Genomic DNA, 23,678 nt, shown 5'->3' with positions numbered 1-23,678 from the left:
GTTTAACCTTGAAAAGATTTAAATTCTTTTCTGAACATGAGTTTATGAATTTATTTTAAAATAGCAATTTATAATAATATCTAATGGACACTATCGTGATGCTGTTCTATACAAAAAATGTAATTAAAATGCACAAGCAATAAATTAATCAAATTAGCCAACTTTAAATGCAAGATTTGGAAGATTGAGTTTTACTTCACAGATATTGACTAGAATATTTAAAATCTGTGACTGAAAGGATGAGGGCAATTATACGTGACTTCTGTCATTCCTTTTTAACAGAAGCAACAAATAGTACAGTCTTTATAAAACAGCTTATCCAAAATTATAAAAGAATAAGTCAATAAGGTACATTACAAAATTAGGTAATGAAACAACATGATTAACAGGATGAAATTGTACTAGTGAAACCCATGAAATAAACAGCAAACTCAAAAGACACTTACATCTATATTAGCCACATAAATCGTAAAATTTACAAATCTTGTAGGAACCATCACACTGAACCACAGGACAGTACTGCTGTCAAGACTTTTACTGCTATGTATTTACTATAGAAACAATATTTAAGATAATGTAATTTCAATAATGAACTAAAAATATATGGACTGAAATGCCATTGTAGTCTTCTTGATCAGAAAGAATGAGTTCTGCAGAGAACCAATATTTTCCTTATAAAAATAGGAAAAGCTGAAACTTTGCATAAATTGGTCTTCAACGAAGAACTTTTTGGAGTAACTAAGAGATTAACTAAATTTTAACCCTTGATTTTTAAGAGTAATATCATACCAGAATATCAAATCAAATACCACCTTTTACTAAAACATATTAATATACAAAATGCTCTAAGGCACTGAGACATCCATGGAGATTAAGTGATGTGTCCAAGCTAGCATCTCATTAGTTCAATGGTGTCCCGATCCTTTGAATAAATAGAAATTAAGTTATAATACTTTCTATTTTGTACAAATGTGAAAGTGCTACAAATGATACAAGAACTTTGTACTTTGTGCCAATATAGACTCAGTCTAAAAGGATCACTCAGAAATTATGTCTATAGATAACAGACATTTGATCTGTTTTTCCATATGCAATAAGCTTCTTTCTTAAAAATGAGAAAAAAATATTCAAAAAGTCTAAACTTTTAGCATAGTGGCTAGAGTAAGAAGTGTTAGTTGCTCAGTCATGTCTGACTCTTTACAACCCCATGGACTGTAGTCCACCAGGCTGTTCTGTCCATGGGTTCTCTCCAGGCAAAAATGCTAGAGTGGGTTACCATGCCCTCCTCCAGGGGATCTTCCTAACCCAGGGATTGAACCCAGGTCTTCTACATTGCAGGAAGATTCTTTACCATCTGAGCTACCAGGGAAGCCCATCATGAGAGTAGTAAGATTCATTAGCTGTGAATGTTCTAAGTTGGGAAATACTTTGGCAAGTTTTATACCCCGTGGCTTGGAAGGATCCAGAATTTCACATCTAATGTTCTGATAAATTCTTTAACTTAAAAACTCAACTAGTTAAGAACAACTATGATGTTATGAACAAGCTTATAATAGATTAAAACCCTGCTATGGCACACAGACCACAAAGGAAAATCAACAAACATCAGTTTTCCTTCTATATGTAAAAGTGAAACATGCTCCAATTAATATCACTTGTAACCACTGCTATTAAAAACCTGTGAAAATTTCAGAAAGTAGCCTCGTAATAGGGATGTCCAAAGAATATTTACATTTATGTATGTGTGTGTGTTTGTATACATTTATGAACATGCATATGCATGATATGTATGTGTGTATATATGCATATACATGTATATGGACTATATAATTCCATTTATTACTTTAAAATTGCTTATACTAACCAAAGAAAGACTTCAGTTATGTACATTTGTAAATTGTCCAATTATGATGGGCAGCATTTCCTTCAATTATTGCATATGCTTTGAGATCAAAGATTTTCCTGTAATACTTAGAGAAGATGCATGCAAACAAAATACAACTAGAAACAACTTTTTTGCTTGCTTTTATGGAATAAAACTGGCAAACCTAAGAAGAAAGATCCCCCTCACCACCAATTTATAAAAGATAGATGAAACTATCTAAGATAAACTTCTGAGATGCTTTGTATAGGTATTTCAAAGTACCTCCCATGATCCTTGAATCATGTATATACTTACTACAAAATACTTTGGGGGCTGAAAGAAAGAGGAAATAAACACAAACGAAACAAACTCTTCATTATTCAAAATCAAAATCTTTATAATTTCTTAGCTATTTTCATTTGACGACCAGTAGAGATATTACAATAGGTTTGGCAGTTCTTATTTTACAAATGGAAAACTTCAGTATTAAGAATAAATTTACTTATTGTGCTATACCATATCTGCTGAATGAAAATGAAAAATGAGCTCTGTGCTTTACAAACTTACTTAATAATCCAGACTAAAAAAGAAATCACTTTGCCTTTTGGACATTATATTCATAAAGTCAGAGAGAAAGCACCAATGCATTCAGAAATTAAACTAGCCTCCTTTATTCAATAAGGTATATCAGGCGGGCACTTACCAGGGTCATCGGAAGGCATGTCTACAATCAGCTGGTCACTGTATTTTCCATATAAGCCATTGGTGCATATGGCTACTATTTGAAGAACATAACTCATATTGGGTAGTAAATTATTGAGAATAGCACCCTAAAAGAAAGATGGCAATAATTATACAAATTTGTCATTCTCAGAGGAGTGCTAACATACTAGACATCTCTTCTTAGAAAACATTTTCTCATTTGTCAATAAAAAAATTTGTATTTTATTAATCTGAGAAGAAATTTTACACAATGTTGTTAGGCTGAGCTTGTGATATTTGTGAGTTAGGAAGATACTGGTAAATTATGCTTTTATTTATTTATCTATTTTTGCTCTGTAAAAATCAGATTTAGTTTCAGAAAATTTCATTTTTCAACTCAAACTCATGAAATTCATAAATGAGTAGCCAAAAGCGTAGATTACTATTTTAGACAAACATGTAGCATTTATAAGAAGCAAAATGTGAAAAACTAATTTCTTTCTTTTTCTTAACAATATGTAAACCAGACAGTAATAGAATTATTGCCTTCTTCACATCATGAAATGAAAAATAGTATATTCTCATAAATTCCACTTACAAATTTCTCAATTCACAGTGTCTCTGTTCTAGACATCTGAATTAAAAAGTTGTTACAAATCTCATTTTGTTTATATGATATTCCACACCAGTTTTTGTTTAGATTCAGGTTCCTAGGGCTTGAGGGACTCCTGCTGCCTGTATTCAGAGTTCAGTGTCTTGGACCTGCATTGGGGGCTTCCCTAAGCCACACCCCGATGGGATTTTCTCAATTACATCACAACTACCAAGGAAAAGTTAATACTGAGATGCTCAGAATCTGTACTTTATTTTCTTTAATTCTTGTCATGGGTGGAGAGGAAGAAGACATGCACCGTTTCCTAAGGATTACCTGCCTCGTGTCCCAAAAGTTCTATCTCAATTGACTTCACATTTGTTACTTGGAAATCTGAATCAAAGAAAAGGACTTTCAAGATCTCTACACTATTTTCTACTCTATTTCCCTTGTGCTGATACAGTATGATGAGGAAACAATAGACAGCTGTATCAGAGCACTGATAATCTAGACCTAATTCTTTTCCTAACTGGAAGTTGTAGTTCTGTTGCTAAGTGGTGTTCGACTCTGTGACCCCGTGGACTGCAGCACACCAGGCTTTCCTATCCTTCACTATCTCCTAGGGCTTGCTCAAACTCATGTCCATTGGGTCAGTGATACTATCCAACCATCTCATCCTCTGTTGTCCCCTTCTCCTCCTGCCCTCAATCTTTCCCAGCATCAGGGTCTTTTCCAATGAGTTGGCTCTTCACATCAGGTGGCCAAGTTATTGGAGTTTCAGCTTCAGCATCAGTCCTTCCGATGAATATTCAGGATGGATTTCCTTGAGGATTGACTGGTTTGATCTCCTTGCTGTCCAAGAGGCTCTCAAGAGTCTTTTCCAGCACCACAATTTGGAAGCATTAATTCTTTGGCACTCAGCCTTCTTTATGGTCCAACTCTCACATCCAACTGTGAGAGTACAAAGTATTTGACTGTTCTTTGAGTCCTTTTCTTTGTAAAGAAAGGCTATACTAGATGATATCCAGTTCTAAGTCTTCTGTAAGTTATTATCGGCAAAGTTGTAGTCTCCATGTAATTAAAAATATTAGTAAGAACCTAGGGCTTGCCTGGTGGCTTGGATGGTAAAGAATTTGCCTGTAATGCAGGAGACGTACATTCGATCTTTGGGTTAAGAAGATCGCCTGGAGAAGCGAATGGCTACCCACTCCAGTATTCTTGCCTGGAGAATTCCATGGATAGAGGAGTCTGGCAGGCTATAGTCCATGGATTCGCAAAAAGTCAGACATGCCTGAGCGACTATATTTTCACTTCACTAGTATTAATCACTGTAAATTTTGAATAATTAAATATAGCTTCCGCGTCCCTATCTCTCCACTAGAGAGCTTCATGCAAAGCCTAAAGTCATCCAAGGCAACAATATACAATCATTTGTAAGTTCTTATCCTAGATATTAAACTACAATGACTACAATGCTATCAATACATGAAACAATTGATCTTATAGTTACCAAATCTTGATAGCCATCTGTCAAAAACTCATGCTTGGTTTGGTCTTCTCCCTCCAGCTGCTGGTACAGAACAGCAAACTTCTCGATCATGGTATCATAAACTACTCGAGGTCTCTCCCACGTAACAAGAAGGCTAGTATAATTCTCTGGGTCAGCCTGAACATTTTCTGGTTCTGAACTACAAACTTCAGAGGAAAAAAAAGTACAGTTATTGACACAACTGTCACCCTCTAGAATCTTAACAAGTGAAACACACTCTATGAACAGTTTTGTTGTATTTTAATAAAGGTTGAAAAGTTACAGTTTCCCACTGTGGCTCTTTTGTTCATGCCATTTCCTGTATTCGAAATACTTCTCCATTCCCCACTGTGAATGAGAAAGATTGCCTGCCTTGCTAGTAAACAAAGGATGTTACAACCATCAAGCCATCACATTAGAGCCTCCCTAATGGTGTACCCTGAGGAAACTCCGGATGAGAAAACACAGGAAATTGCTCCCAGGTAGCTGAGGTCTATACCCAAGGAGCAATTTCAGTGAGACCAGACTCTTGAACCTTCCCATACACAGAAAAGTGCTAACTTCCTTGAGAGTTCTAGTTTTCTTTAATTAACTGTAATCTTTTGGTGTTCCTACTGTGTGGTCTTTGATGCAAAAACTCCTACATATCCTGACTCCCCCTTGCTTCTTTAGAGCAGCCCATCAGTGTGATCTGAGAGTCCTGTCTCCCAGGGTTGAAGTCCTAAGAATGTCCACCAAAGAATCCATAACTCTCGACTTTCAGCTTGTGCATTTTTTTCAATCAACACCTCCTACCTCTGTTTAAGTCTGACCTTCAAAGAATGCCTTTACCAAGTGCAGTATCCTCTGTTATGCACACTCTGACCTCTGCTGGATTGATATCTGTCATTTTCAATTGTCTGTCTTGTTTTACCACAATTATTGCATTAATTGTATGTTCTCCCATATTTTTCTTTTCTGAACAAGTCTTTGCTCCTCTGTGTGTGCATGCTAAGTCGCTTCAGTCGTGTCCAACTCCTTGTGACCCTATGACTGTAGCCTGCTAGGCTCCTCTGTCCATGGGATTCTCCAGACAAGAATACTGGAGTGGGTCGCCATGCCTTTCTCCAGGGGGTCTTTCCAACCCAGGGATTGAACGCACATCTCTTACGACTCCTGTATTGGCAGGCAGGATTTTTACCACTAGAGCCACTTGGAAAGCCAATCCTTATTCTGCGAGTTGATTATAAGAACCAGAGCCTTTTTTTTTTTTAATTTCTATGTTGCATAGAAAACTGTCTTGAATGTATGGGGAATACAAATTCATTTTCAGAAATAAACAAAGGATATCTTCAAGTTTACGGTGTTTTTATTACTCTTGTTTGGCACCTGATAAATATGCTTAGCTCATATGAGGAGAATTTCAAAACTAAAAGATGGTCTTGTCTGTAAATCTTTGAAATAATTAAAAATTCTCTATCACAGAAAACCCTAGGAGAACAACTGAAACTATTATTTCAATATTTTTTCAGACCTGCTGACAAAAAAAGTCCCACTTTGGCCTCATAAATAGATAAAGCAATTAATTTCAGAGAATTATAAGATATGTCTGTCTCAGCTGAAAAAATATTTTGAAACTCATTTGGGGACTTCTTAAAATGAACTGAAGCCTGTGCTGGGACTCATGTCAAAAATGCAGTCCCATCAGAAAGAGCACTCTGATACTTTTTGAAATACATTCATAATGTGATCATCTGAACTAATTGTGAAGAAAAAAATTTAAAAATTCATGATATCATGCTAATGAAGCACAGTAATAAATATAATATCTTTCAGGCTGGAGAGATTTGGGGAAGAGAGGGAGAGAAAGGTCTCCAAGGTCAAATAGTAATCATTATGCTCACAGAATCCAGGCTTTGCTTTAAAGGTATACCTGAAGTTAACAAAGTCACCACAGGAGACCACACGGTCGATTGAAGTCAACCAATCATCACCACTATCAAAACTATTTCTAGGACTCAACGCAAACATGCAAGCAGCACCATGAGAATGTGACCAAAAAGCCTTTTTGTCTTTACTGGGCTGTAGTTTTCCCCATGAACACAGGAGGGCACCAAAAACTAACAACTGACCTTATAAACGGAAACATTTTATATACAGTATTCAATAATAGACATTTTAGCATATGTATGCTATGCTAGCAGTGGTATACGAATGATTCAGAGCAACATAAATACATATACACATATATGCTTTAAATCAATATAGGAAAAACTTTATATGAGTTAGAGACAGAACTTTTCACTGTTAAAATTATAATATTATTTGTCAAGGATATAGAGTGCAGTGTTCCTTTGGAAATAAGAGAACAATTCTTTCATTATCAAAAAACATGAATTCAGAATAAGAAAATGTATTCCTATTTAGGTCTAGACTGCATCATCATTACTCTATCTAGTGACACTTCTACAAGTGTCCCCCAGATGGCAGAAGACCATCACATCACCTCAAAAGTAAGGCGGTCACTTATCATTAGAGACACAAGATTGCCTTAGTCTTGCTTCTGATGAACCTCATGTCTGTTTTTAAAAGGCTGCAAATGATTTTGGACAATATCATTTGTAGATTTTGTTCAAAAGTCAACCCACTTTGCATAGAGTGAGAATGATTTAAAGTGAACTATCTTTTCCTCAAAGATGAAACTATTTTAAAATGCATGAAAGTTTTATGCATGCACACAAAACATAAAAATCTGAGAAAAATATAAAATTACTGACTTCAAAATACACAAAGGACTGCTTCCTAAATAGTGCAAGGAATTTTGATCAGGTGTCTGCGTTTATCTCCCCTTAGTATTAGAAATCAGCAGGTACTTCAAATTCTAAGAATCAGCATTAATATAAACTAGGACTCTAAAAAGAAATTCACATTTCTTTGCTGCCAGGTTTTAATTCATTTACTTTCTTCTTTATATATATGCAAAAGCTTATTAATAATTTAATAGTTCAAATGTATATTGTAATTAGAAGCTTATTTTTAAACACTCTTTTTGTTTATTGATAGTCATAGCTGTGTAACACATTATAAGCTATAGCTGAAGCTTACCTTTTAGATGCTGAAATACAGAATCTTATAGAAAAAAATACATACTTTAGAATGTATTCAAGAGAAAGACTAGTACTTCTATATAGTCTATGACCTTGCCAATGGGTTACTCTTCTAAGGTAGGACAGGCTCTCCTAAATAACAATCTTGCTAATTCACCACTTGGTATTCAGACATAAAACTGGGTAATGTTTCAGACATAAAACTGACTACGGACTAAGTTATTAATTTTCACTAATTTTTCCAAGCTTCCCTTGTTCTTCATATTAAAATTAGTTTATCTTATTAGAAGGGCCTACAGTTTATAAAGCATGTTGAAAAATCAAGAAGGGCTTTCCAGATCAACATATACTGACACCAATTACAAGCTACATAATAAGATAGTAACAAAAATATAACTTCCTTGATCATAGGGAGCTCAGTACTATGTTGTGGAGAAGGAAATGGCAACCCACTCCAGTATTCTTGCCTGGAGAATCCCATGGACAGAGGAGCCTGGTGGGCTACAGTCCATTGGGTCACAAGAGTCGGACACAACTGAGCAAATAAACCTACCTACCAGAACTACATTGAGGTCCCATTTCCTTCTTTAGGAATGAATCACATGCCCTGATTCCTTTCTACGAGCTACATGTGACCTGGATCATAGTCACTGATTCTTTAAGGAACACTGACCAAGGAGAATCTGGTTCCTGCAAGCTCGAGGCTATGAGCCAGGCTGTGACAAAGCTGGAGTCCTTGTCAAGTCGCACAGAATACAAGCAATACTTTAGTACAGTGCAACCCAGATGGCACTAGCAGTAAAGAATCTGCCTGCCAATACAGGAGACACAAGAGATGTGGGTTCAATCCCGGGCTCCAGAGCACTTCCTGGAGGAGGGCATGACAACCTACTCCAGTATTCTTGCCTGGAAAATCCAATGGACAGGGGAGTCTGGTAGGCTACAGTCCATGGGGCCTCAAAGAGCTGGACATGACTGAGCAATCAGCACAAGTGCAAAGGATCCTCGCATATAAAGAATGAGAGGTTCTTAATTAAAAACTTGTTGTTAACATTCACTTCTCATCTGCTTGGCTCCAGGCACTCTTGGACATACAAATAAAGGAGGTACCATCTCTGCCTTCAGGAAACTCATTTCTAGGATAGCCTCTCACCCTTAAATTTAGCAAGCCATTAAACGTTAATGGGTGCTTTTAGTTTCCAAATCCTAGATTCCATTTACAGAGGAATGCAAAATAAACTGTAAAAAGAATTCTGTCATTTAGCCAAATTAGGTTGTGCTTTTCAAAAGTATAGGTTTTTACCCACTAGAAATTGTAAAAACTTCACAAACATAGCTCACAAAGTCCTCCACCTTCTCATTACTTAAATGAGTGGATATGAAGAGTGAACACCTCCTACACAGGAATGTCCACGCCTTGTAAGTCCCATAAGATTAATAGGCAAGGCACTGAGTGTCACGAGGAAAACAAGAAAAAAAGGTAGGAAAAGAAATGGAAATAAGTGAAGAAAAGCACAAAGGAGGAGAACATGACAACTCTCACTGTGACAAGCCTCATGATTAGCTGATCATTAAAGCTAGTGCAGATGGTCCAGGGGAGACAGAAGTTCCTTCTGCCTCTGCTGCCCTACATGCCCACCTTAGGAAAGGGACACACGCCCTGGGGGAGAAGGTGCTGTCTTAACTTCATGGATCATGAATAAAAATGAAGAGGGAGGTGAAAACATCGAGTGATGATTCTTGGGGAGTGGCAGAGAAAATGTCACTAGGTTTTTACCCAGTATTTCCCATTGTCTTGAGGTTGGGTACAGGTGAACACAGCCCATGGCAAAGTACTTCCACGAATTCACGCTAGTAAATCCACCACCTTCTTGCTTGAGGTTTATGAGCCTCATTTTAAAAACTATTGAGACAGGTAATTTAATGACTACTCTGAGAAGAACCTGGCGAGTGACAGACTCAGAAGACAATCAATACTAAGGTTGTGATCTCCCTTTAGGGAGCAGCAGATGTTAACAAAACTAATATAAAGATGGCCACAAATGCTAAAAATAATAACTAAAAATGATCTGTTATTGCTTTGTACTTTTCAATGATTACATGCCATTCCCTTTAGATAAGTAACCAAAAAAAAAAAAAATCTTTCAAATTGTACCTCAATCAGTCAGTCTTCTCTAGGAATACACAGTTACTTTGTCAACTGTTCAATTCATAGCATATAATCTTCCAAGAAGCAAATAATCTTCCTATACTTTTCTCCATATAGTTAGAGCACAAAGTTAATGTACATGTGACCTTAATGAATGCTATTTACAATTACTGACCTTCTCAAGAAGGTGGGTCTCCTGATGCATAATTCATTGTGACATTTTCTCAGGAAATTACAGGAAATTTCTCATAGCTCAAATACAACATTCAGCTATGAAGACACTCTTTTCATGCTACTCTTCCTTGAAAATCATTCATATTTTAGAGTTTTTTTTAAAGTTTGCATTAAGTATATTACAATGCTAGCAAATGACATTTAAAGTGCATTTATAATTCCACTTAACAAATAGAAGCCTTAAACATGGAAAACTTGGATAGCACCCTATACTTGTGATAGCTTGCCCTCCGTCTCTATATACAAATATACAGCTGCACATACACACACACACACACACACACATATACAAGAGTACGTACACAAACATCCACACACTGTATTAATAGAAGCTATGGATCTGGAGTATATGATGTTCAGGAGACTGGACTGCCTTGCAAACTTTAACTTATTTAAACCTCACAACAACCCTACAAGGTGGCCATTTTAAAAAATTAAAAATATATATGTATTTTGGCCATGCCTTGTGGCCTGCTGGATTTTGGCTTCTTTATCAGCTACTGCACTTGTGCCCCCTGCAGTGGAAGCATGAAGTCTTAATCACAGGATGGCCAGGGAAGTCCCAAGGTGGGCATTTTAAACTCATTTTATCAGGGAAGAAAACCAGGCTTAAAAAAATTAAATAACTTGACAATATTTATGTAACTAACAAGTATTTGCACTGGGGTTTGAAATCAAAGGTTGACTGGGCTTTAAAGCCCCAGCTCCTTCCCACTGTACTTCAGGAGGCCCTGGCTTCTAGGGAGAGAGTCTTGCTAGTGGGAGGAGAGGGCAGCGGGGAGGTATTGGTTCCTGGGAGGCAGGGGACAAAGCTGGACATCACCTTCTCTACAGGCATGTTATGTTTGTGTGGTTACTGACATATATTTCTCATTAACTAAAAGACAATTTTAACTAATTCCTTCAAGATCAAATGGTTCTACTAAATTCTGGGATTCTTAGAAGAGCCAGCGCCCACTCCATGATGCCAAAAATGCATGCCCTTTAATAAATAGCAATGCTATGTAAAAATGCAAAAATAAAGGACTGAAGTTCTGATAAAATACTCATTCATTTACAAATGTTTATTGAGTTTTCCTATGAATGCAAAAAAACAAATAAGGCTTGATCTCTCCCCCTAAGAAGTTTACATGGATATGCAGACCTCACATGGCTTTTGCAATTACTTGCAATGTATTTTGCAAAATATATTTTTCTACGATGTATTTACCAAGAGTAGGATTCTAACAGTTTTCATGACATGTTTTCCTTCTCTCTTGGTCAAAATGAAGATATTAGATATTTAAAATAGCAAAATAAACAAGTATAATCTGAAAGTCCCAAGCTGGTGACAAATTTAATAAGTTGCTATGATGATACTGTACATAAAATTAAGAATGGTATTAATGATATACTTATATCATTCAGTAATGCAAAATCAAAAAACAGAGAAGTATGATACAGCCACATTTTTGTGAGACATAATAATATATTTTTAACTTAAGAGAAAGGCTAGAAAGACATTCCCCAAAATTCTCATAGCAGTTATCTCTGGGTAATAACATTATAGGGGATTTTTATTTTCTTCTGTGTGCTTATCTATTTTTTCCTTTTTTACAATGTTCATGTAATAAAAACATACTTTCAGATTAAATTTAATAAAGATTAAATTCTGAACATAAATGCAATCCTCAATTCTTATTTTCAAATTCAGTTCAAGAAAGTAAAAGGGCAATACTGTATTATTTAGGAAAAAAAAATCATAGGAATATGCACATGGAAAATAAGTACTTGTTGAATGAAAATACTCATGATGGAAAATTCAAGAATTCAACCATTGTTCTAGTTTTTGAAAAAAAGCCAATACTAAGTTTTTTAAAAGTTTTATGTTATTAAAGTCATCAGTTTTTATTATAAAATTATGCAAGGATAAATTATGTTCCCTTATAAATATAAAGCATAGCATAGAGAGTTTTGGAAGTCTTCAGAATCAGGAAGACCAGGGTACAAATATTGACCTTTTACAGTCCTGTGAACTTGGGTGAACCAGTTAATATCAGCTTCCCAAACTATAAAATGAGAAAAACAAGCCCCACGCCTGGTTGAACACACTGGTTCACGTGATATATGTTACCCATTACTGCTTTTGTTATGATTACTTTTAGCCATAATCACTTAACTATGAAAATGGGGACTTCCCTGGTGGTCCAGTGGTTAAGACTCTGAGCTTTCCAAGGAAGGGGATGCGGGTTTGATCCTTGGTCAGGGAAATAAGATCCCACATGCCATGTGGCATGGCCAAAATTTTTTTTAAAAATGCAAAAAAAAAGAAAAACCAATATTCTACATTAAATCCATTCATACGGGTTTACACATTAAATGATGCAAGAAGCACCCATCAAGCTATATCCTGCCATACTTTTATTATACACAAATCAATTCCTTCATTTTGTGCATATTTGATGAATGAGAGCTTTACTTTTGCCCAGCAGTGGAGGCAAAGTGATAAAAGACTTAGTTACTTCCTTCAGAGCTCAGAGGGTGGTGGTGGGGACAGATACGTAAACAGACAATATCATACCACGGCACCTGCTAGGAAGTCTGGATGCACAGAGTGTAGGAGCTCCTGGCACACTGTGAACCTCCAGTTCACATTCATCATTCATCTGGTACCCTATGGGCTCAGCACTTCCATAAACGCACAGTCCTTTCCTGGGACAGAGCCAGGCTTGGTAGGGCTGGGTGGAAGGTCAGACATGGCTCCTTAATGGAGGCAACTGTTTACGTACTTGAGTCTTGAGGACGAGGAGGAGATAACAAAGGAAGACTGCAGGGAAGAACATGCCATGGAAAGGAAAAAGCGTGTCTAGGTGCAACCTGGGAGAGTGTGGTCTGCCCTCTTCAGGGACCTCACTGAGTTCAGGATAAAGGAGGGAAGTTGGCCGGGGAAGCGTAAGTACTGAGGCCAGTAAGTACTAGACAGGACCTACCACGCAATGACAAACAATTTGGATTTTATCCTCAAAGCAGTGGGAGCCACTTTCGTGTGCTGTGCTTGCTCAGTCACTCAGTCGTGTCTGACTCTTTGTGACCCCATGGACTGTAGCTCTCCAGGCTACTCTGTCCATGGAATTTTTTAAGTAAGAATACTGGAGTGGGTTGCATTTCCTCCTGCAGGGGATCTTCCCAACCCAGGGATCAAACCCATGTCTCTTGATTCTCCTGCACTGGGGCAGGCAGGTTCTTTACCACTGAGCCACCTGGAAAGCACGTGGGAGCCACTGAAGAGTTTTAATACAAGATAACTAATAACTAGTACAACTAATACAGTATGACTAAGACATGGCCAAAACATTGTATATATTTTGTTATTTGGTCATTTATATTTCAGAAAAGGAGATAGTTAGATCTTTTTTTTTTTTTAATCAATTGGGTATTATTTACCAGACAGGAAGTTTTAGTATTTAGTATTGTTGGTAGAAATATAATTAAATTTCCTCACTTTGGAGCAATTTAATTTGAAACAATGTCACAGTAAACACAGCAATTCATCACTGTTGTACTTTGTTTTTGTTGTTGTTAAAGGGTAAACAATTCTCACAAATATTCCTTTGAAACAACAGAAACATGCTGTTTTAATGCCCAATCTTCAAAAGCCGACGATTATTGAATTAATATTATACACGGTCAAAAATTCATTACGGGGCTGGGATCAAAGAAGACCATGTTCTTGGAAAGGTTTTCAGTCCCAAAAGCAGAGGCCACTTCAACTCTTTCTTTCATGAACCAGTGCACCCTCACAGTGAACTGAAAAGAACAAGTCAGTAGATGCAATGATTGTGTCCTCTGGACACTTTCAAAGACTTCTGACTGCTGCGTCAGCTTCAAAAGACCCAGAGGGCACTTCACAGGCTTTCCCTCTGCCTCCTCTCCATTGCCTGGGCTTGACAAGGACAAACTTCTTTTCTTTCAAAGAAGGAAACTAGGGAAAGGACTCACTTTTTATTCATTAAAAATTCAGTGCCTTGGGTTTCTGTCCTTACTAGGCACTAGCCTCTCTGGGAGCTGCCAAAATACAGATGAGTACTTCTTTAAAACCCCAACACACGTCTAGACTCAGGTCAAATGTGCTTCTCCCACAGAGATTCCCAAGTCATCCCAACAAGAAGCAATCTTCCCAAGCTCTGAACACCTCACTCTTATTCTTTCCCCTCTTATAGCTGTTAACACAGGCAAATGCCATAAAGTGAATTTGGAGGTGTGTAGGTGGCTTTGCCACCTACTACTATATGTTTTAGCAAAAAACTTTCCTTCCTGAATCTCAGTGTTTCTTACTTGCAAAATGGTGTTATTCATGGAAGGAGGAACAGATTTTCTTTATAGTGTGTGCACATAATTCACAATCGTATTATTCATTTGGCTGTGTTGGGTCTCACTGTGGTACGCTGGATCTTCGTCACATTGTGTGGGGTCTTTCCTTGTGGCATGGCCTCTCTAGTTGTGCCTGGGTGTAGCTGCTCCCTGGTATGTGGGATCTTAGTTCTCCAACCAGGGATCGAACCCGTGTCCCGTGTGTTGCAGGGAAGGATCTTAACCACTGGACCACCAGGAAGTCCCAAGGACAGATATTTTTGATTGTCACTTTATAAATATGGCAACTGAGATTCAGAGAAGTTAAATAGCTTACCTAAAGCTACAAAGCTATAATCAAAATATTTCCAAAAATCGAAGTCTCGTATATTGTCCATGATACCACAATTACCTCCTACAACACTGAATTTAATAGGACTTATAGAAAAACTATATTTCAATACACACCTGCTTCATGAATCTCTTCCTTTCCAGTATATGAGGAAAACACCTGCCTGGAGAACTTGTACTGTTGTTCTCGAAAATTATTTTGTAAGTAGTCCATCAACATGACATAACCAGACTGTTGCATTGTAAGAACTTCACAGAAAACAGCCAACTGAAAAGAAGATAATTTAACTTATAATTTAACATACTTGCTTCAAAGGTATATCAGCAAAGGGTTTAAAACAGATATTCTGTAGAAAATAATTCTTTTTAAATTGCTTCAAATTACTCCATTTGTTTGAACTTCCAAGATTACCTGGCTTTCAGAAATGCTAACTGTATCTTTAAAAATAATCCAGTCAACGGTGTCCGTGCAGGGAGGAGATGTCAGGGAGCCATTGTAAGTGTAATACTTGTCAGTTGAGTTTGGCAGAAGGTTCAGCAATGTGAATGGATCCAACGCAGCCTGTTTCCCTACAGAGGAATCATATACATCTCAGCTGAAATCCTAACACTGTAACTTAGCTGTTCAAAGCCTCTATGAAACAGAGACATATATTTTGGTATGTATTTAATCAGAACTGAAATTTTAAGAACATTTTAGATACATATCTAAAATGGAGATAAAACTGGCATATTCCAAATTTTCTTGCACATGTCACAACATATAGTGTTAGATGCTCTATCTTTACATGGGCAAGATGCTGGAAAGATTATTTTTACATATGAAAGATTCAGAAATCATATGGCCATCTGAATAGATACCAGGAAATCATTCAATAAGATTGAATACCAACTCGTGGAAAACAAAATTTTAGGATGACTTACTGAAAGGTTTTACCCTAGTGATAAAGAATGAGACAAGGACATCTTCTTGCACCATTTCTTACACTTAACTGGAGGACCAGGACATTTTTTTTACTTATAATAAAGTAAGAAAAAGAAAAAAAAGGCAAAGATGGACAAAGAGAACAATGGAAGAGAATAAAGAGTCCAGACCCACACATATGTGATTATTTGACTTATAACAGGAAAAATTATTACGTAGTTGAAATGCATGGCCTTTTCAATAAACCATGCTGTATCAATCAGATATACTTATGCAAACCATGAATCTTTATTCCCTCCTTCACACCATAATCACAAATCAGTTCTAAGTAGGGTCTGGATCTAAATGTGAACAGAACAATAAAGCTTTTAGAATAAAACATAGAAAATTATCTTCATAATCTCAGGATAGGTTGAGATTTATGAAATAGCTTGCAAAAACTGTTATTCACAGAGGGAAAAATGATCTACCTGATACTCAAGATCTATTTGTCAACAGTAACCATTTAGAGAGTAAAAAAGCAAGACAAAGAGTAGGAAATGTATTTCAAATTTTATATATGTAATAAAAATATTGATTTTTTATTTATAACTTGAATTGAGAATTCCTAAAAAAAATTGGTAGAGCTTTCCTAAGTCTGAGAACCTTGAAACAACCCAATTATAGCTATCTCCTTGAAAAGTCCCATTTTTGACCTTGCATCTTTCCAATGGCTGTTACCAAAGGCACTGCCTTGGCCATTTAGCTCTCTGTATACCAGTTCTCACTCATATGGGCAGCAATATGCTTCCCAGGAGCTTCCCAGGTGGCTCAGTGGGTAAAGAATCCACCTGCAATGCAAGAGACGCAGGAGATGTGGGTTTGATCCCTGGGTGGGGAAGATCCCCCGGAAGAGGGCATGGCAACCCATTCCAGTATACTTGCCTAGAGAATCCCATGGACAGAGGAGCCTGGCTGGCTACAGTCCATAGTGCTGCAAAAAGTGGGACATAACTGAAGTGACCGAGCACACACACCCGGGCAAGCTTACCAGTATCTAACTTATTTTCCCATCCTCTTAACTCTTACCCAGCCAAGTGCATGTCCTCTTTTCTGTCTCGTACATTTCGGTCATTAAGAAATAGTCCCTGAAGCTAATTTCATCTAGTCTAAGTGAGGTGCCACAGTGCAGAGTAGTACCATATGAATTATCTGGGGAGCATTAAAAAAAATACCAGTATCCCAGACCCCATCTGCAGCAGTGGGACTTAGGTATGTACTTTTTTTTTTTTTAGGCTAGGTATGTCTACATGTTTTAAAAAGAATCCCCAGTTGATTCAAATACACAGCCAGGGTTGAAAACCTCAAGTAGAGTGAAGGCTTTGCAAGATTTTAGTCTTCCTGAATCCCACATTCCTCATTTTAAAATGAAATAATTGGATCAGATGACCTTAACAGTATATTACAGTTCTATACGATATGAAGACTGGACACATCCTCACGGAAAAAAATTATTTCTACTGGGTTTTCCAGGTGACTCAGTGGTAAAGAATCTGCCTTCCAATGCAGGAGATGCAAGAGACCTGGGTTTGATCCTTGGGTGGGGAAGATCCTCTGGAATAGGAAAAGGACAATCCGCCGTAGTATTCTTGCCTGGAAAATTCCATGGACAGAGAAGTCTAGTGGGCTACAGTCCATGGGGTTGCAAAGAGCTGGACACGACTGAGCACGCTAGCACACACAAAAGTTAAATTATTGAATATTAATTTTTCTGTAATACAGAAATTTTTTCATGAAGAGGGATAGTGCTAATAAAATTACAAATAACTTCTTCCAGTCTGAAGTTAAGACTAAATCTTAGAAGTAAAAACCTGTTGATTGAATTGATAGTGCTGTGTATGTACAACCTAAATCTAGTTTTAATCCCCTAGAAAATTCAGGTTACATTAGGTTTAAAGGATTAATCAGTAACTTCTAAAAGTATGTCTTCCTCTCCTCCAATGTTAAGACAAGATTAGAATTCAGACTCAGATTCAAGTTCTCAGAAACTAAGGAAACTATTTCAAACATGTGAATATTTAAACATTTTCAAATTTATGTTTTTGACATCTAGAAAATTTGTGATTAAATAATCTCCTTTTTAATCATCAATGGACTATAATTCTTCCTTTGATGAAGGAAAAACTTCTTTTACAAATATTCTGTGGAAATGTGGAGGTGGAGAATACTAATTAAGTAAGGAGCCAGAAATTGACTCCCTGCTAATTTAGGTTGGGAATGAAACTGACAACAGGAGACCTAGAGGCCAGAAAAAGAAAATCAGATTTGAACAGGGATGGTGAAGTAGATAATTTTTGTGAAATTGGGAAAGAAATAAAAGGGGGGAAAAGGAAGAAGCGAAAGAATCAGAAGAAAAGGTGATTTCTCCTTCCCTCATCTCTATACAAAATCCATTCTTCCTGCCTCGGAACCTCACACCACTCATCTAGTCTCTGTTATGAATATGTTGAGTATTTTCTACCTTATTTTTTTTATTATGTTCCTGCATGTCCTAAGTTTCTTTCCAATATTATAAGACTTTGCAATCACAGTAGTATTTTTTAATTGCACCATCACCTTACAAGAAAACTGGACTAAGGTGGTTTCCCGTGGCTTGAAAAAACATGTACTTCACCTGAGTAACCTCACTATTGCTAAACAAGAATCACACATAAGCCGGCGTTGCTCTATTTGTGATCAGTCATTCACTCTGTCATCCTCTTCTTTCTTAATCAGTGATAAACAGACCAATCAGATCTTCCTTCCGTGGGAGGCTGATGGGAGGAGGGGGAAAGATGAGGAGAGTGAGAGGGAGATAAAGGCAAAGACCATTTATAGGTCCAGGGCAAGGAAAGAGCCATTAAATACTTAAAACCAATTCATCACTTAAGACAATTAGACTTAGGATGGGGCCGCATCAACACTGCTGATGAAGATTTGTCAATATACAAATTTCTGGGCTGTATTTGTGATTAGGAATGCTTGCCTAATCACATGACTAATCAGATGGCTTTTGTACACAAGTCATCTGATGAGAATTCCCATTTAAGAATCACTGATGATGTTACCTGGGTGTGTCTCTTCCTTGCAACTTGAAAGATTTCAATTAACAATTTTTGTGTGCATGTGTGTGGGCTCTGTTTGGGGAAGATTAATGCGTTATCTCTATATTGTTTTCTTTGTATTGCTACATACCCTATTTCTCACCATTCCTTGTGAGAGCAGTGCCTAACATAGAGTAGGTGTGACGGAAGAAAGGGAAAGAAAAGAACGCAAGAAAGAGGGAAGGGAAAAGATGGGCTTGTCTCTTAGAGAAAAATACAGGAACTGAGCCACCAGCTCACACTGTGATAAGACTGATTTTATAATCAGAAGGATGTTTGGAAAATGTTGGTTTTTGTGTAACTCACGTTATATGAAGAATATGTGGCAGGATTTGGGAGTTTAGCTGCAGTTTCTGAGTCACTGTCTAAGGACCAGCATTGCCTTCAAATTCCCAGCAGCGATGGCTGGCAGCCAATGTTGGGAAGCCTTCTGCTTATTGGGCAGTGAGGGAATTTCTAGACTCTGAAATAGGACTAAATTTAATCCAAGAATTCTCAAAATGGAAACATTTAACTGTGGGAGGACTTAATTTACTTAGTTTAGACGGATCACATTTCACAACTATTTCAATCAAATTGACAGGCATTTCATATGTGTTCGGAAATATAGAACTAATATAAATCTCTACAATATATTGGAACAATCTTTTAGGACAGACAGGTTCTAAATCCTGGCTTTACCACTTGCCAGTTGTATGGGCTTAGGTGTCCTTGCTAAGTATATGGAAATATTACTACTTAATGAGTTGATTGGAGAAGGCAATGGCAACCCACTCCAGTCCTCTTGCCTGGAAAATCCCATGGATGGAGGAGCCTGGTAGGCTGCAGTCCATGGGGTCGCTGGGAGTCGGACACGACTGAGCGATTTCACTTTGACTTTGAATGAGTTGATAGGCATGGAGGATTTTATTTTTTGGTAAAAAAAAAAGGAGGGAAGAAGTTGGGGAACTGGTAGAGAGACAGAATACAGAGAGGGGAACAGAGGGCAGACAAGTATGTGTTCCCCGCCAGCCCAGGGGACCATTTGTTCTGCTTCTGAATTAACAATCAGGACAGAGGCAGGATGCTATTAGGAAACCCATATTCCCAGGGAGGGTATTATGTGACAGGTTCTGATGAAGTATCCCCCTTAATGGCTTACAGACAGTAGATATTAAAAAGGAAAGTTTAGTCCAAGAACATGAGCAAATTGATTTCCTAAGCTTGTACTATACCCTCCCATGTCCCCCAGAAACACTGAGGAGGCCTCAATTAAGTGGTCCAAGTGTCACAGTTACACAGATCAGGACTAATAACTAGTGTTAGCATCAGTTCTGTGGTCCCCACAGCCTGTTGCAAGGCCTGGGGACATTCATGTTCACATTTTAAATCATTTTAAGTGTAGGATTTCAAACTAGTTGCCTTCTTGCAGTCTGCCTGGACTCTACTTTCTGACTAAATGAGGGAAAAATTAAGTGTGGCTTATGGTATTCAGTGTTAAATTTTACAATCTGGGTAGATGCAAGGAGATAACTAACAGCTTGATGCTGTGTTTGACTACACCTTTCAAAAAAAAAAAGTGAAAGCTGCACTGTAGGAGCTCACATGTTGCCGACTTCTGAAAAGATTGGTTAATTCAGGTTCTCACATAAAATTGACAAAGATGAATTAATCCTAGGCCAGACTTCTGCTTTCAAGAAAAAGATCAGTTGTGAATTGTGTTTCTGATTTCAAATTTTGCAGCTTTCCCCAGAGGAATAATCCTCTTTTTATTGATAACTCAGGACAACATTAATACCCTGTTTGTGGGTGCTTAATAAAAATAAAATAACATGTTTGCTGTTTCCTACCAAGGTTGTCAAAAGCATGTGCTGTGACAAATTACAAGATCTATGAGATAGGAGGTAGAACAATATAAAAGCACAGCGTGTCTTGTTCTATGTAAGCATTCACCTTCCAAAAAATCTTATATTGGTGAAGCAAAGGACTTACCAAGGAAACCACCATGGAATACATTTGAACTTGAGTAACAATTTCCTTTTCACTTTAGAATATAATTTTTATAAAATTAACTGGTCTCAGATTGCACATTAGAGTCTTTTATAGATGAACCATGCAGAGATAGAGTAAATAAATACATTTAAATGCATAATGTGATTAAATTATTTTCAATAATAAGAAAACTTCAACTTCCTACTTACATTAACATTTTATGATTTTCTGTGACAAAAATTTCTGATAAATTGGTCTTCAGTGAGAAATGTGTAAATTGTCAAGGGTCAGACGTGAGAGATTTCTCCTCTCTACAAGTGTCTTCCCTTATTCCTTGGTACAAACAATTTTAATAACATTGCAAATTCATATGAATCCATAGTAAATCTGGAAGAAAGATTTCTCCAGATAGCTTACCAAAACGACTAACCCTCTCCACTCCATCTATAATCGCTTTGTAGTCCAAATTTTCTTCTATTCCAACCTGTGAAAGAATGACATTCTAAAAATGGTATAAAATATTTGACTAGGTATTCATGTATAGATTAGTGAATTCCATTTTAAGTATTCAAATGCAGTGTCCTCTAAAGGCACACTTTTTCTTCACAGCAAAGTAAGAATGAATAAAACAAACACCTGATAACTTCAATTTTTGATTAAAAAAGAACATTTAAAAATGTTACTATTCACAGTTGCTGCTGTATCACACTGATGCTTTGCAAATGGGCAAATCTCGTAGTGTACAAGTATAGAGATTGGAAGTGACATTCCTAACTAAGGAATACAAGAGCCCTTCTTTTTTTTTCAATAAAAAAACCCCAAAAACCTTTTTATTTTGTATTGGTGTATAGCCTATTAACAATGTTGTGACAGTTTCAGGTGAACAGTGAAGGGACTCAGCCATACACATACATGTATCCATTCTCCCCCAAACTCCCCTCCCACCCAGGCTGCCACATAACATAGAGCAGAGTTCCATGTGCAACACGGCAGGTTCTTGTTGGTTGTCCATTTTAAACGCAGCAGAATGTACATGTTCATTCCAAAATCCCTAACTATCCCTTCTCCCAACCCCTCCACTGGCAACTATAAGTTCGTTCTCTAAGTCTGTGAGTAAGAGTCCCCTTTTAAACATATCAGGCAAGAGGTTGGTCTCTTTGAAATGATGACCAGTTATTATTCCACTTGTGAGTCCTTCTATTTGTTAAAAAATGTGCTTTGATATTCCCCATGATTGAAAAGTTAGTGCTAAATCCCTAGGTGTATATATATATACATATGATTACCTCAAATAAAATGGATAAAGCTCTTAACTTCCCTTTTCCTTTAATTGCTTCTTCAAAACTTGAAAATCGGTCTGCATCAAAGCAGTAGATCTGCATCTATAAACATAACATTGATAGCTTTACTGCATACAAAGACTTCACAAAAACTTCAGCAAAAAGACAACAAAATAATTAAATAATTTATCAGTTCAATAAATTCAATTTGAGATATTTTATAAATGATATATTCTATATTTTGTGAATTTTCAAAATATTTTATTAATTACATGTATACAGAGCTACATTTACTATCAATCACACTTCAACAAAGAACAAAATACGAAGTTAGACAAATCTAGATCTAAAATTACCACTTTGAGATTGAGAAATTTTCAAATGTAACAAATTTATTTTACTTTAATTTTTTTGGCTGTACCTTGAGTGGTTTGCAGGATCTTAGTTCTCTGACCAGGGACTGAACCTTCATCCTTGACAGTGAAAGTACAAAGTCCTACTTCCTGGACTATCAGGGAATTTCCAAATGTAATAAATAATCACATGTTATTTTAACTATTTTGATGGAATTCTTTCAAATATGGTTTCAATCTTCCTTGAATGGACATGTCTTACTTGATGGTCTGAGTTACCAGTTTTGGATATTATTGTCTTGAGCTCTACTAAGAGTGAAACCCTCAAGGAATCTCTGCTTCTACCTAAAAAATACCAAAGGAGTCCTAAATTCCTTATTTCAAGTTTCTCCTCCTGTTGTGAGGTTATGTGTGTGTGTTAGTTGCTCAGTCGTGTCTGACCCTGTGATCCCATGGGCTCCCATGGGCTCACCAGGCTCCTCTGTCTGTGAAATTTCCCAGGCAAGAATACAGGAGTGGGTAGCCATTTCCTTCTCTAGGGATCTTTCTGACCCAAGGATCGAACCTAGGTCTCCCATACTGCAGGCAGAGTCTTTACTATTTGAGCCACCTTGTTAATTTCTACTTCAGTCCATACATCTGTGATAGTCTTCACTCTCTGATAGGTTGATGTTCTTTATGTCACGGGCTTGGAAATTAGATAACTCAGGTAGTTTAGAGATGGAACTAAGGGAAGAACAGAACCCTCAGAGATGATTAATGTGCAGTGAGGGCTGTGATCAGAGAAATAGTGAGTGTGAAGCAGAAGAAAGCAGTGTCTCCTGTCTTGGGTGGTCACCAAAACCTTTCAGCCACCCTGAAGCATGAATGATTTTAAAGCTGGCAAATGAGAAGGCAGAAGAGAAAAATGTGTGTTCAAGTCTACAGGCAAGAAAGTATGAGAAGTGTGGGAAACTGAAAGTGTGTTAGGATTTCAGCTAAGCGCATGTGAGAAGAAAAGAGAGATATGAGACTAGAGAAGTGGGCAGGGGTCACAGCAAGAAGGACTGTGAGGTAGTCCCAGCAGTTTGAGCTGGAGGGCAATAGAAAATCCTCGATGGGGGGGCAGGGCTAAGGGGTGGGAGGTGGGGCAGTGGAAGGGATTAAGACTGGAGGGAAACTAGCTTCAGGGACTTACACAACCAAGTAGGAG

The 23,678-nt window shown here is 37.2% G+C and overlaps 1 protein-coding gene across 2 annotated transcripts in view; it reads right to left on the bottom strand.

Moving 5' to 3' along the window:
• Positions 1-23,678, bottom strand: part of PTPRZ1 (protein tyrosine phosphatase receptor type Z1) — a 207,305-nt gene that overhangs the window by 68,736 nt on the left and 114,891 nt on the right. For both annotated transcript variants that reach the window (XM_081535354.1, XM_081535355.1), the window contains exons 5-10: positions 22,140-22,235; positions 21,271-21,337; positions 15,248-15,405; positions 14,953-15,103; positions 4,669-4,853; positions 2,568-2,694 (exon numbers count right to left, since the gene is read on the bottom strand). In XM_081535354.1, the coding sequence (XP_081391480.1) occupies positions 2,568-2,694; positions 4,669-4,853; positions 14,953-15,103; positions 15,248-15,405; positions 21,271-21,337; positions 22,140-22,235 (784 nt within the window). The remainder of the gene's footprint in view (positions 1-2,567; positions 2,695-4,668; positions 4,854-14,952; positions 15,104-15,247; positions 15,406-21,270; positions 21,338-22,139; positions 22,236-23,678) is intronic.

Source organism: Giraffa tippelskirchi, chromosome 10, assembly GCF_054371585.1.
Source record: "Giraffa tippelskirchi isolate mGirTip1 chromosome 10, T2T-mGirTip1v1.2.pri, whole genome shotgun sequence".
NCBI classification, from domain to species: domain Eukaryota; kingdom Metazoa; phylum Chordata; class Mammalia; order Artiodactyla; family Giraffidae; genus Giraffa; species Giraffa tippelskirchi.
This window is presented reverse-complemented; position numbering and strand designations above follow the sequence as displayed.